This window comes from Propithecus coquereli, unplaced genomic scaffold (genome assembly GCF_000956105.1).
Source record: "Propithecus coquereli isolate 6110/MARCELLA unplaced genomic scaffold, Pcoq_1.0 Scaffold156, whole genome shotgun sequence".
In the NCBI taxonomy this organism is placed as follows: Eukaryota; Metazoa; Chordata; class Mammalia; order Primates; family Indriidae; genus Propithecus; species Propithecus coquereli.
This window is the reverse complement of record NW_012140080.1, coordinates 3,593,195-3,607,116: the sequence shown is the minus strand read 5'-3', so window position 1 is coordinate 3,607,116 and position 13,922 is coordinate 3,593,195. Positions and strand designations below refer to the sequence as shown.

General features: G+C 55.1%; 2 protein-coding genes across 2 annotated transcripts; both read left to right on the top strand.

Annotated features, from left to right (window-relative positions):
* Window positions 1–438: 438 nt before the first annotated feature.
* On the top strand, window positions 439–3,530 carry HOXA9 (homeobox A9). The gene is made up of 2 exons (XM_012640741.1): window positions 439–1,091; window positions 2,143–3,530. The coding sequence occupies exons 1-2, from the start codon at window positions 512–514 to the stop codon at window positions 2,379–2,381; spliced, it is 819 nt and encodes a 272-aa protein (XP_012496195.1). The 5' UTR covers window positions 439–511; the 3' UTR covers window positions 2,382–3,530.
* A 5,707-nt stretch (window positions 3,531–9,237) lies between these two features.
* Window positions 9,238–12,220, top strand: HOXA7 (homeobox A7). The gene is made up of 2 exons (XM_012640702.1): window positions 9,238–9,750; window positions 10,722–12,220. The coding sequence occupies exons 1-2, from the start codon at window positions 9,372–9,374 to the stop codon at window positions 11,024–11,026; spliced, it is 684 nt and encodes a 227-aa protein (XP_012496156.1). The 5' UTR covers window positions 9,238–9,371; the 3' UTR covers window positions 11,027–12,220.
* The last annotated feature ends 1,702 nt before the right edge of the window (window positions 12,221–13,922 follow it).

The window sequence follows — 13,922 nt, the reverse complement described above, 5'->3', positions numbered from 1 at the left end:
ATACAGTAGAGCGAGAATGCGATTTGGCTGCTTTTTTATGGCTTCAATTATTGTCTAATTTTATGTGAGGGGCTCCGCTGGCCGCACTCGCACGCCGGACCCGCGCCTTCCTGATGGCGTGATTAATTGTGATATAAAATAGTCCGCTTAAGAAGGAGGGGGGGAGAGAGTACAGAGGCAAGGCCAGATTTGATCTTTTAATCTTCGTTGGCCACAATTAAAACAAACCCGATCGTGGAGCGGCGCGATCCCTTTGCATAAAAACATATGGCTTTTGCTATAAAAATTATGACTGCAAAACACCGGGCCATTAATAGCGTGCGGAGTGATTTACGCGTTATTGTTCTGCCGGGCGGGCACGTGACGCGCGCGGCCAATGGGGGCGCGGGCGCCGGCAACTTATTAGGTGACTGTACTTCCCCCCCCCTGGTGCCACCAAGTTGTTACATGAAATCTGCAGTTTCATAATTTCCGTGGGTCGGGCCGGGCGGGCCAGGAGCTGGGCACAGCAATGGCCACCACTGGGGCCCTAGGCAACTACTACGTGGACTCGTTCCTGCTGGGCGCCGATGCCTCGGATGAGCTGAGCGCTGGCCGCTATGCGCCGGGGGCCCTGGGCCAGCCCCCTAGGCAGGCGGCGGCACTGGCCGAACACCCCGACTTCAGCCCGTGCAGCTTCCAGTCCAAGGCGGCGGTGTTCAGCGCCTCGTGGAACACGGTGCACGCGGCGGGGGCCAACGCTGTGCCCGCTGCGGTGTATCACCACCATCACCACCACCCCTACGTGCACCCCCAGGCGCCCGTGGCGGCGGCAGCGCCAGACGGCAGGTACATGCGCTCCTGGCTGGAGCCCACGCCCGGTGCGCTCTCCTTCGCGGGCTTGCCCTCCAGCCGGCCTTATGGCATTAAACCTGAACCGCTGTCGGCCAGAAGGGGTGACTGTCCCACGCTTGACACTCACACTTTGTCCCTGACTGACTATGCTTGTGGTTCTCCTCCAGTTGATAGAGAAAAACAACCCAGCGAAGGCGCCTTCTCCGAAAACAATGCTGAGAATGAGAGCGGCGGAGACAAGCCCCCCATCGATCCCAGTAAGTGTCTCCTCCATTCAAACCCGCCGCCGCCTCCATGCCGGCCACCTGGATCTGCTGGCCCGCCAGCTTTCTCTCGAGCCTGCCTTCGCCTCGCTGGGAGCCTCCTGAGTAGGGGCTGGGAGCCAGAAGCTGGTGTTTGGGACGCCCGGATGGGGCCCCAAGTTCGGAGAGCAGCGACGAGCGGGCCTGCAGGGCTGGGGGGAGAGAGAAGGAAGCTGCTGCAGCGAGAGGGGCGGGGCGGGCACTTCGGGCCGAGGCAAGACCGGCCACCCCTCTCCTTGGCTGCCCCGGCCCAGGACAGATACTTTGGGCTGTTCTTCGAAAGCAGCGCAGCAGAGAGAGTCTTTTGTGCGACTAGCTTGTCCGCGAGCATCGGCAGCGAGGCAGCCGGGCAGCTTGACCGGGACTCTGGGGGAGACGGCCGATTCTTTCTACTTCTTGCCTTCCGCCGGTGGCCGTGTAAATCCTGCCCAAGATGAGGCTGCGGGCGACCGGGCCACGTAGGCCCCCATGCCAGATTATTCAAATAAACTGGAGACGTGATCAACGGTTTTGGGGCGCCCTGCCGGCCTGCCCAGCTCCTATGGCCTTCCAGGAAGGTCAAATAACAAGTGGGGAGAGTAGAAGGAAAGGTGGGGAAGGGAAAACACAGAGTCAGTGAGAGGGAGAAAAGTATTAATCTTGCTACACCAACACAGGGCGGCATGGTTTCCTCTGCGTGGCAAGGAGATGTTTCCAAACTTCACTCTACACAATGTGCAGAGAGTGGGACGAAGGAGAGAAGGGGACAGGAGGACCGAGTAGGAGAAAGGAGGGCTGCAGAGGGGAGGAGGGAGTTTTACTGCGTGCAATTGTAAGTGACCGTCCGTGCGTCTGTCTGCCAGGGTTCCATTGTGTCTGAGGCTAGGCAGCCTTCCCTAACCAATTCAGCGGTGTCCTGCACTTCGGCCCCCGGAGACCCCAGGAGGCTTCCTCGCCCACAGCTGGGGCGTGGGGTTTGCTTCTCCTGCTTCTAAACCCAGTGTCTCTCTCCCCCCCACCCCCGCAGATAACCCGGCGGCCAACTGGCTTCACGCACGCTCTACGCGGAAGAAGCGCTGCCCCTATACAAAACACCAGACGCTGGAACTGGAAAAAGAGTTTCTGTTCAACATGTACCTCACCAGGGACCGCAGGTACGAAGTGGCCCGGCTGCTCAACCTCACGGAGAGGCAGGTCAAGATCTGGTTCCAGAACCGCAGGATGAAAATGAAGAAAATCAACAAGGACCGAGCAAAAGACGAGTGATGCCATTCGGGTTTATTTAGAAAAGAGAGCGAAGTAGAGAGAGAAAGAACTGTGCGTCCCCTTCTCCCTTCTCTCACCCCCACCCCAGCCTCCACCATCCGGGCACAAAGCGGCTCTAAACCCCAGGCCACATCTCCCCCCAGGCAAACCCTGCTCATGCTGGCTGGCAGGCCTGCCGCTTTGATGGAGGAGGTATTGTAAGCTTTCCATTTTCTAAAAGACAAAAAATTTAAAAGGCGCGGGGCATTAGGGGTGATAGCTGTGTGTGCTAGCTTGTATATATTTTTGAAAAATCTACCTGTTCCTGACTTAAAACAAAAGGAAAAAAAACTACCTTTTTATAATGCACAATGTTGACGGCAGGCTGTATAGTTTTTAGTCTGTGTAGTTAATTTAATTTGCTCTTTGTGTGGCAGATTGCTCTGCCAAGATACTTGAATACTGTGTTTTATTGTGGTAATTATGTTTTGTGACTCAAACTTGTGTGTACTGGGTGACGCACCCATTGTGACTGTGGAAGCTAGAATTCAATTTGAACTCAGGTTGTTTATGAGGGGGAAAAACAGTTGCATAGAGTATAGCTCTGTAGTGGAATACGTCTTCTCTATAACTAGGCTGTTAACCTATGATTGTAAACTAGCTGTAAGGATTTCCCAGTGAAATAAAATTTTTAAAAAAAGTATTCTCGGGGATGCATAGATTCATGGTTTTCTTCACTTTTGAAATGTGGGCATTTTAGTCTCTACATGATCTAAAGTCCTGTCCTGTCCATTGTATATATGATCTATATGTTAAAGAAAAAGTACATAATCAGACAAGTTTGAATATTGTTTTTGCACCAAACAGTGAGGAAATTCGGAGCTATACATATGTGCAGAAGGTTACTACCTATGGTTTATGCTTAATTTTAATCGGGAAAAAATGAATGCTATTGTAACGGAGTTAATTTTATTGCTAATAAATTATACACTCTGAAACCGCCATTTGGCTACTGTAGATTTGTATCCTTGGTAAATCTGGGGTTTCCATCAGGCTGAACATACACTGTATATTTTGCAATAGTTACCTCAAGGCCTACTGACCAAATTGTTATGTTGAGTTGATATTTAACTTTTTGTCAAATAAAAGTATATTGATTCTGTTTTTTCTTTTCTTTCTTTCTTTCTTTTTTTTTCCGGGTCTGTTTTTTACACCTTCTCCAGGACACGGAGTTGAGTCTCTGGGTGGGGGGCTGGGTGGGTAGGGCGAAAGAGCCCCACTTTTGCCTCTAGTTGGCTTTTGGGAGCCAGGATCTAACACAGTCAGTCCAGCGATCCTAAGCCTCCCTAGCAGGCCAGCTGCCTGGCGGAGCAGCGGAGGCAGACTGGGTGGCGAGGCCCAGCTTCTGGCCTTGCGACTGTTTGCCGGTTGTCGGGGAAGCAAGCCCCAGAGAAGCTGGGCTAGGGTACCGGGTGCCACTGGTCAGTAGCGGGGTGGAAAGGCCACTCTTTCATCTTGGTGCCCCCAAGAAATTTCCCAAACCGGAGCCCACCAAGGTGCCTGAGGCCTTCTCTGGCAGGGTGGGGGAAAGGGGGGCGGCGGGACACAGAGCTGAGGGCCCGCCTCCTAAGGACGCTCTGAGGAAGGAAACAGGAGCCCGACTGGCCCAACAGTGGCCGCCCAGGCAAACGTTTGAGGGCTTGCAGAGGACAGAAGACCTGCACCCCTGCATCCTGCCAGCCTGCCCTGGGACAATCTGGATTCTGCACCACAAGCCCCTCCTGAGCACAAGTCCTGGCAGAGCCAGGGCGGAGGCAACTGAGGAGCCCTGAAGCGCCATAAAAGAAAATGAGGGCTGTTACTGTTTATGGGGTGTAAAGGGCTGCGGGGAACAGGCCACAACTTCGGAGATCACCTTCCAGATGTGGCCGGAGGATTCTCGGCCTTGCTTCCTCCCTTTTCTTCTCTCGCCCTTCCTCCCCACCCCCCATCGACTTCTGCAAAGTTGGCTGTGTTCTAACGCGTGAAAGGGGAGTCCGGCGCGGGTGGATGGAGAGTTCCCTCACCCCCACCCCTACCCCGCCTCACCCCAACCCCCACACCGCCGCCAAGTTAGGATGCCCTCTGTTGTGGCAGACAGAAGGAACTTCAAAGAATGGGCAGTAAGGGTGTGCCATAAAGGCCGGGTCTGCGAACTGTCTGGAATTCGGCCCTTAATGAGTTTACAACTGTCCAGCCCCAATTAGGATATTCCACCCAAAGCCCTTTCGTTTGTTCATTTGCTGTGTGCGCCGCCGATAAAGTGGCTGCGGAAACAGCTCTTTTATGGGCATTGCCCACTCGGCAGCATAGATTCCGGGCTCCACGAGGACTCCCCAGGGACTGGGCCCTCGCCCCTCCTTTGAGAGTGGGGCGCTGTGCCCGCGGCGGCCGCTGCCAAAGTTCAGGACAGAGGACAGCCGAGGCTGCTGTGCCAACGAGTGGCCAGCAGATGGCAATGTGGCTCCACGCAAGAGGCGTCGGCTCCGCCATCTCCCGCCGCTACAACCATGGGAAATTCCTAAGATGTCGACGACGCGAGCCTTTCTGGAATAGGAGCCCCAGATTTTAGTGAACAGCGATCCTATATTTTCGGTTCTGCTCACGCTGGGTTGGAAGTCTCGCTGATAAACAAGCAAGCCACCGGGGCTTGCCAGACCCTGCACCGCTCGCGCCTCTCTCGCCCCATCCCCAAGGCACCAGCGCTGCGGGGCTACAGTTCCATGCAAGGTTACAGCTGCAGGGTCACCGTCCTCAGCCTGGGACAGGCCTCAGGGCAGCAAGGCTCGCGGGAACCCCAGATGACCGGCGATGGACGCGGGGACGAATGCCTACAGCCCTCGGACCTGATGATCACTGAGACGGTGTGCAAAGGGGTGCAGAGGGCGCACACCGTGGCCACGGGTCCGGCTGCCGCCCCGGAGGCCCCCGAAACCTACGACTGGTTCAGAGCCTGGCGAGCCAGCACCCTAGAGAGAGCCAGGATCCTGTGTCTTGACCGGCTTGAATATTAGACAAAATTAGGCGGGTAAAAATTGGGCGTAAATGCATTCTTGGCGACTGTCTAGTGGAGGTCTACCTGCCAGGTTGGCTGGGATGGGGAATCCGGGGAACAGATCAGGAACTGCTTTGGTTATTGCCCCAAAAATGTGCTTTAATATAATTAGCACACCCTAGCTCCAGAATTGGCTCTTATGGCATTAAGGCCGCCTTTACTTTCTCTGGCCGCGCTATTTTGTCTACTGTAGAGGTATTGAGACTACTCTTGCGCCCCCCGCTCAGCAGGCCAGACGGGAGGGACCCCCAATTCAGGCCCAGGCTATCCCGGACCCTAGGCGGGGAACAAGCTCCGGGGTTTCCGGAGAGGCAGCCCCACACCCGGGTGCGAGGATCAGCCACGGGTGTAGAATGGTTTCAGAGGGAAAACGCAAAAGCAAACAGAATACTTCCAAACACCCCGGAGCCCTGTGAACACACCGCACAGTGCATTTATATGGGTCTTAATAGTCTCTGCCAAGCCCACAAAATGTTTACGACCCGCATCTCCGCGCTGTACACGCTGTAAAACTGGGGACTGGATTTTGGCTGACATCTCTCCCTAGTGGGGGTGTGTGTGTGCGCGCGCGCGTGTGCGTGTCTCTCTTTCATACATACGTTAGTATTTTAGGCACACGCCTTCATTATATTTCTGTATTTAATACAATATTTCAGAGTATCTGATTGTAACAAAGGGTTTTATGGCTTCCCCGAGAGTCACCCATGGCCGTGTATGCAAGCCGCAGATAGAAAGCTCAATTTATGTAACTACAAATAAACGGTTAAGTTGCAGATCGGTGGACGCTGAGAGAAAGCTCGATTTATATAACTACAAATAAATGAAGTCGCAGATTGGTGGCGACCGAGTCTCTCCACCGATCACGGAGGCCCCAGGTAGGTGCGGGCCGCCCAGGGTCTCAGATGCCTCGTAGACTGCCCGGCCCGGCCTCCCTTGCCCTTGGCAGGCTGGCGGCTGGGAGGCTGCTTTCCCTCTCCGCAGCCTGGGAATGGCTTCCCTGCAGTGGGCCTTCACCCAGGCAAGACCCCGAGCTGGTCCGAGCTCATTTGCACGCGGGAATAGGTTTGTCCCTGTGGCCAGACCAGGGAACGCTCACTGGGTGGAGAACGGACGCGCACTCCGCGCGAGGGGCGCGGGTGGAAACAGAGGGAAGCAAATCGCCAGCCACTAGAGTCTCTGGCAGGCGCTGTTAGCCGCCTAGAGCTGAGTATACATTCTTAATTGGATTTAAATATTGAGGACTATTTGGTAATCAAAAAAGCACTCTCTGCCTGTAGGTAGGAAGCTAGCTCCGGAGGGCAGTGGAAAATATTTATCTAAAGATAGCTCGGCTGATTAGAAACCTGCCCACGTGTGCCTGCTTCAGACCCAGCCTTAACGAGTATTTCTGTGAATAATGTTACATATCCCAGTGCATTTGTGACTTTTCGGTCAAATAAATAGGGATCCATTGGCTTGAGAACACGCAATTAAAGAGGCCTTACTGAAAGCCTGATTTTGTCAGTCCTTTTCGTTTTAAAGTCGGACCACAGAAGGCAGGAGGCAAGAGAGAGGCCCAGAAACGAGTGGGAGGTTTTGGTTCCTGCGGGAGTCGGCCCAGTTGACTGACTTGGGTCCAGGAGGACCGAGGCCTTGCGGGCAGTATCCAGGTCCTCCTTGGCTGGGGCAGAGGGGCAGTGCGTCTGGCCAGAACCGCTTGGACACGCGCCGGGCAAAACTCAGGCAGGGATGAGCCAGTGGGGAGGGCGCCTAGCCCTCCCTGGATGAGAAGCGCGTTCCTTCCTACGCTCCCCGAAATCGCTCATCCACTTGGGCTGTTGGGTTGCCTGGCTCAGGGAAGGTTCTACTTTAAACGCCATCGCTGTCGGCCACTCCAGCTGCCTGAGTCTAGACAGACGGCGGCGGCGGCGGGGCCATAGTCTTTTCTCTTTGCGTCTTGCTCTGTGTCACCCGAGGAACAATTTATTAGTCTAAAGCGGTCTAATTCCGCCTCTTTGATCTAGCCTTCTTGTTTGCTTCGTCTTCCTTCAACTTTCTTAGGTTTTTATTTCCTGACAGAAGGCGATGCTATTTGGATTACTTGTGGTTTTTTTCTTCCCGTCTTACCTCTCCATTCCCTATCCAAGACACAATATTATCCTGATCCCTCATAAAGGGCATCCCCGGATATTGTCCCCCCGAAGGTCCCTATATGGAGGGGGGAGACTGTCCAGCACCCACCTGCCCCAGCAGCCCCTGCCTCCCCATGCAAGCCCTGGCAGTTCACTGTGCCAGAGCTGGGGCTCTGTAGCATCCCAATTTCAACCCTCCCTCCACCTTTTGTGTTCTTAGGACCCCCTGAGAGGGTGCGGTAAATGGGGGTGGCCTGAACCCTCTGAAAGTGATGGGAAGTGCTTTGTACACAAGGAACCAAACTCTATAATTTAGAGGAGAATTTCCGGGGCAATTCCATTGTGAGGTCGGGTTTATGGTGTGCAATCGAGCTGGGCAGTAAAAGGTGGCTGGGCTTCCAGCGAGGCCTGGGCAGTTTATGAGGCGATTAGGGGAAGCGTTCTCCCCACCATCCTCCACGGAGCAGTGGGTGGCAGAGGCTTTAGCAGGTCCAACATTGTGCAGGGGTCCGAGGTAGGAGTTGGAGGCCTGGATGGGAGGGAGTGAGACTACTGTGCACTCAGCTCTCTCTGAGCCAGTACTTGGATAGGTGAAGGCTCCAGTGCTGGGCGGCCTTTGGGGAGGGGTCCACCTATTTGTTTTGGTGTCTACAAAAGAAATGGGGTCTACAATGGGTCTACAGGGCCCCCCTCTCCTCTCCTCTTGAAATTGTCTCCAAAGCATGTATTTTCCCAGGCACCCAGACCCATGAGGTGGAGGCCTAGGGGTAGCTGGGGTGAAGGGTGCCAAAAACCTCATGCTGTTGGGAGTGCCTGGAAAGCTGCAGCCAGAGGTTCCTCCAAGTTGGGGGAAAGAGACCTGGCTCCCCGTGAGCTAGGGGGAACCAGGGTTGTGGGGAGGACAAAAGAGTCTTCAGCCATTTATCCAGCTGCCAGAGACCAGCCAGGTGCCCAGGAGCCAAAGCACACAGCCTTCAGCTCCGCAGTGTCCAGGAGGAGGGAGGGAAACCCCACATTAATAAATCTGTTGGCAAATGAGGCTCATTAACAGATAAATATTTCACTGCTTCCTTTAGGGCGAATAAACAGTGTGCCACCGATTAAGGAAAGGAAGCTGGGAGACGTTGACTTTATTTAAACCACATGGTTCCAGTTTGCGGTGGCATTCTCGCTGCAGCTGCAAGCGACGCTGCGCCTGCCCCGTCTGGATCAGAGTCTGAGTCCGGCCTGTCGCCCACTGGACCTGGGTGAGGGGGGATGTAGGCAAAGAGTCCATTTATCCATAGCTGAGACCTGTCCACAAGGCCATAGTGGGGTAGGCGGGTGTGCGGGATGCAGAGATCCTTTCAGGGGCCGCGCGAGAGGACAGGAGAGGGACAGGGACAGTCTACAAGCTTGGTCCAGGGTTCACTTAACAGGCATAAGGCGGCCGCGCCAAGCCTGCTCCGCTCCGCGGCCAGAGGCCCCAGCGCCCGGTTGACGGCCAGCTGGGCGCTCCTGTGAAGCCCCCGGTCCTTTTCCGCAGGGCGCCCCAGCCCCGCCGGGGGCGGGCAGATTCATCGGCCGCATATTTGAGCCTCTTCCCCTTCCATTCTAGGCGGCTGCGGGCCCCGCGGAGCGAGACCACCTGTGATGGCTGCTGAGATTGGCGGAGGCGGTCATGTGGGCGGTCACGTGCTGCGGCGAGGTCCGTCCAAAAGAAAATGGGGTTTGGTGTAAATCTGGGGGTGTAATGTTATCATATATCACGCTACCTCGTAAAACCGACACTGAAAGCTGCCGGACAACAAATCACAGGTCAAAATTATGAGTTCTTCGTATTATGTGAACGCGCTTTTTAGCAAATATACGGCGGGGGCTTCTCTGTTCCAAAATGCCGAGCCGACTTCTTGCTCCTTTGCGCCCAACTCGCAGAGAAGCGGCTACGGGGCGGGCGCCGGCGCCTTCGCCTCGACCGTACCGGGCTTGTACAATGTCAACAGCCCCCTTTATCAGAGCCCCTTTGCGTCTGGCTATGGCCTGGGCGCCGACGCCTACAGCAACCTGCCCTGCGCCTCCTACGACCAAAACATCCCCGGGCTTTGCAGTGACCTCGCCAAAGGCGCCTGCGACAAGGCGGACGAGGGCGCGCTGCACGGCCCGGCAGAGGCCAATTTCCGCATCTACCCCTGGATGCGGTCTTCAGGTAGGCGCTTCCGCTAGGCGGGCCGGGCGGGCTTGCGGGCCGGGAGCCGGGAGCGCCAGCGCTTGGGGGCGCGGAGCGCCGGGCCAGGGAGAGCGGAGCCCGGCGGCTGGGAGCCGGCAGCCCCTGTGACTCCCGGCGGCGGCGCAGCCTTTCTGGTTTTAATTAGAGCTGAGGCGCCATTGCGTGGAGCTCAGAGCATTGTATGTAAATGAGGCTCATAAAACTTTTTATGGCCCAATTAATGGGTTCGATCCTCGTAAATTTATTTAACTTCATTTGCCTTAGAATTTTAACATTAAGTTTGTTCTCTCTGTCTCTCCCCATTTCCCTGTCGCCCTCCTCTGTCTCCCTCCCTCAGCTCCTTCCCTCCTTTTCTGCTCTCTCTTCTCCTCTTTCTTTTTGCCCAGTTTTTCTTTCTCAAAAGCTGAGGGAACCAAGCCCTCGAGGGCCCCTCAGCTGTCCCTGTGCCAGGGGCCATTTCAAGACGGGGACTGGGAGGGAACAGGGACAGAGGGTCTGAGTGCCCTAGGAAGGTACTGGGAACAGGGGCGCAGGCTGCTTGGAAGGGTCGCCCCCTTGCCTAGCAAGGCGGGGAAACGGCGGAGCTCACCTTTGAATGGTAAAGTGTAGCATCTCCCACTTGCCCACACTCTATATTTACAATTTCCCTTTGTCAGGGGGAAGCAGGACATTGTGGAAGCGTAGCCGGCTGGAAAGGGCAATTGTAAAGTTGGGATTCTGCGCCTTCACTCATTACCGAGCTGCTTGCGCGTCTGGCAGCACAGTTGGGGTCTTCCGCTAACACACCTCCTCCTCCCGCAGCTCAGTTTCAGGGCGCCGGGCAGAGGGGGACGTGTGCCTGGGACTAGGCCGGGAGGAAGGTTTGGGCTCTCGAACAGCAGCCTTGGCTAATGCCCTGCCCTGTCCGCTTGTGTCTCCGTGTGTCCATGTGCCCGCATGTCTCTTCTCAGGACCTGACAGGAAGCGGGGCCGCCAGACTTACACGCGCTACCAGACGCTGGAGCTGGAGAAGGAGTTCCACTTCAACCGCTACCTGACGCGGCGCCGCCGCATCGAGATCGCCCACGCGCTCTGCCTCACTGAGCGCCAGATCAAGATCTGGTTCCAGAACCGCCGCATGAAGTGGAAGAAAGAGCATAAGGAAGAGGGGTCAGCAGCCCCCGAGGGTGCCGTGCCCTCTACCGCTGCCGCTGCTGCCGACAAAGCTGACGATGAGGACAACGACGAAGAGGAGGACGACGAGGAGGAGGAATGAGGGGCCTAGCCCGGGGCCCTCGCTGCACCGGACAGTCCGAAAAGCGTCTTTAAGAGACTTAATGGTTTTATTTGCAAACATGGGAAAAATAAAAAGAAAATGTAAAAAAAAAAACAAAAAACAAAAAAAACCCCACCCCAGTTATCAACCTGTACTCCACCCAACTCCAGCTCCCAACTTTTCTGGGCTCAGCGGCCACTGAGACTGAGTCGCCCTGGGGATCCCCTCTGCTTCCCAGGACCCCAACAGACATCCCCAACCCCAGGCTAGCCAGCCCCTCGCTGGCATGGCCAAAATACTACCTAGCACAGGCCTCTGCGAGAGGCACCCAAACTACCTATGGGCTAAGCCCCTGAGGGCCTCCACTCCCAGGAAGCCTGGACATGTCCCAACACTGGCAGACACCCGGCACCACCCCCCATACCCTGAAGAACATGACTCTCAGTACTACCTACTCCCCCAAAACTACCTATTTTGTGCTGGCTGGCTTGCCTACTACCTAGTGCCAGCCCCTCCCAGGCCAGGCTCCTGCTGCTTACAACGGACAGCCTTTGGGGTCCTTGAGGCTGCTCTGAGAATGCGCTTGGGTCCAGGGACCAGGGCATTGGCTTCTATTTAAATTGAAAAATAATATATTTATTCCAAAGCATTCTTAGTGCTGCGACCTAGAATCCCTCTTTCTCTGGTTTGGCACCTGAAGTTCATGTCCATCATCCCCCATTTCTGGAGGGGAGCGGTCCTGAGCTGGCTGCAGACCTCTAGGTTAGCTTCTGCTTAATAGGACTGTGGAGATGCTCCCAGCTTTGCTGTCATCTCCTCTGGCCCCAGTGTCCTACTATTCAGCTATATCAAATATGTACACCCTGACATTTCCTATAATAGCAAATACTGTATATTTGAACAAGATTTGTTTTTTTTTTTTTTTTTTGTCATTTCTATAGTCTTGGAGTTCATTTGTAAGGCAATGTCTTGACTCGGAAGGATGTGTTAATGGGGTGACTTTGTAGCATGGTGTGTTGTCTTGAGCTAACTCTGTAGTGGGTGGGGAGGTCTAATGCCCTCCTCAATGCCCTTCATCTCCTGTGTTGTCTTGTGTATCCCTCAGCTCCAGCCTGGGGATCAGGGAAGGTATGCTTCCCCGCCCAGCTAACCATGTTTTATGTAACAGAAAAATAAAGATGCTTGGTGACAAAGAAAAGCATGGACTGCTTTATCTGGAGGGATCTGGGAAAGGGGAGGTGAGCATGGCTGGAGGGCAAGCCCTGGCTGTGTCTGTATGCACAAAGGGGCAGTCAGGAAGCAAAAGTGGAGTGACTATCCTTGGGTCCAAGTGTTGGGTGTATATGTGCCATGTCTTTTTATGTCTTATGTGTGGATTCGTATGGGTGCATTCATATTTTTTGTATGTATGTATTTCTGTGTATGTGTGGGTTTTTATATAATTCCATAATTGTGTATGTTTCTGTGTCCATAATTAGGTATATGTGTTCCTACATGTCCATAATTGTGTATGTGCTTTTCTGTGTGTAGAGACTTCTGTCTGGTGTTTGTGTGTGCACAAGCATTTTGTAGATCCCTTGAAAATGGAATCTTCTGTGGAGACATTATATTCTACGAACCTCCCTAAAAATTTCCACAAATGCCATGAGAAAATTCCAAATCCACCCTTTCCTCTAGCCTGTGGAACGCGCTTGCTACTGATTCTGGATTCTGCATACGCCCTGAATCCGGCCCCAGGCTAGGGAACGGGATTTAGGGCCTCTGCTGCAGCCCCCCAACCCCGCCTTCAGGCGAGTGGAGGGCGAGCCAGGGCCCAGCATTGCCGCAGAGGAGTGCGGGGAGGGGCAGGGCGGCAGACCTCCGCTGGGTTGCACAGCCTCTGCGGGGGTAATCTGGGTGCGGGAAGGGGCGAGGGGCTAGAGGCAGTGGGGAGCGGCTCAGAGCATCCTGAGCTCCGCCGGCAAGACCTCGACTCCACTTTCCAGCCTGGGTTGGGCCCGCTTCTTATGGCTCTTTTAGTAAAAATCGGGCCAAAATGGTCTGTAAAACCTGCGGCCCCAAGTCGGGGCGGCCTCCGTGGTAAGATGGCGCCGGTGTAAGAGCTGCCTCCTCTCAGTGATGGGGAAAGGGTCATAAATCCGTTGTTGTTTATGAAAATTTACAACTTTGCAATACAACTTTATGAGTTGTTCGGCCCTTCCATTGGCCGCTGTCGGTCATGTGGATGGGAACCGTGAACATGAACTTTTTTATAATTTCCCTTGCGAGAATAGAGCCGCATTCTTTTGCTCTGCTCCGTCCTGCCTGCTTCGGAGCTCTGCCTTCCAGCCCGGCTCAGCTGCGCTTTGTCCCGCGATGGCGAGCGAGGGGAAGCCCCGGCCAGGCCAGGCCTGGCCGCTCGGGCTGGAGGTGGGGCGCGCCCAGTTCCCGGCGCCGAGGCGGCAGCTTTGCAACTCGCAACCTGGCTAATTTCCTGCGTCCTCTGGCACCAGGAAGGAGGACAATTCGTCTCGAGCTGCCCAAGCGACAGCTGTCAGAGGAGCAGGAGCTTCTGGGAGCGGCCATCTGAAGGTGAGACATGTGGGGAGGAGACAAGAGCAAAGGTGGTGAGGTGACAGCGGCGGCGGTAGCGGTGGGAGAGGGTATCCACGGTGGCTTTGAAGAGGGACATACTCATCCTCATCTATACTCACCCATTCACACTCGCCCCCATTACACGCTACAGCCCAAGCACGCGTCACACACACACACACACACACACACACACACACACACACACACACACCACTCCCTCTCTCTCCCCTTCCTGGCGCACCATAGCAGTAAGTGCCCGCCTTCCCTCCGTGGCACAGAGCGCTGGCATGGGGCAGCACCACTTGGGTCTTCTCTCCCCCCT

Bases quoted from the DNA above. Each gene is read 5' to 3' on its own strand.
- HOXA9 (XM_012640741.1), top strand. From the start codon at position 512: ATGGCCACCACTGGGGCCCTAGGCAACTACTACGTGGACTCGTTCCTG. The intron at 1,092-2,142 runs GTAAGTGTCTCC...CCACCCCCGCAG, and splicing joins CAAGCCCCCCATCGATCCCA to ATAACCCGGCGGCCAACTGG.
- HOXA7 (XM_012640702.1), top strand. From the start codon at position 9,372: ATGAGTTCTTCGTATTATGTGAACGCGCTTTTTAGCAAATATACGGCG. The intron at 9,751-10,721 runs GTAGGCGCTTCC...GTCTCTTCTCAG, and splicing joins CCCCTGGATGCGGTCTTCAG to GACCTGACAGGAAGCGGGGC.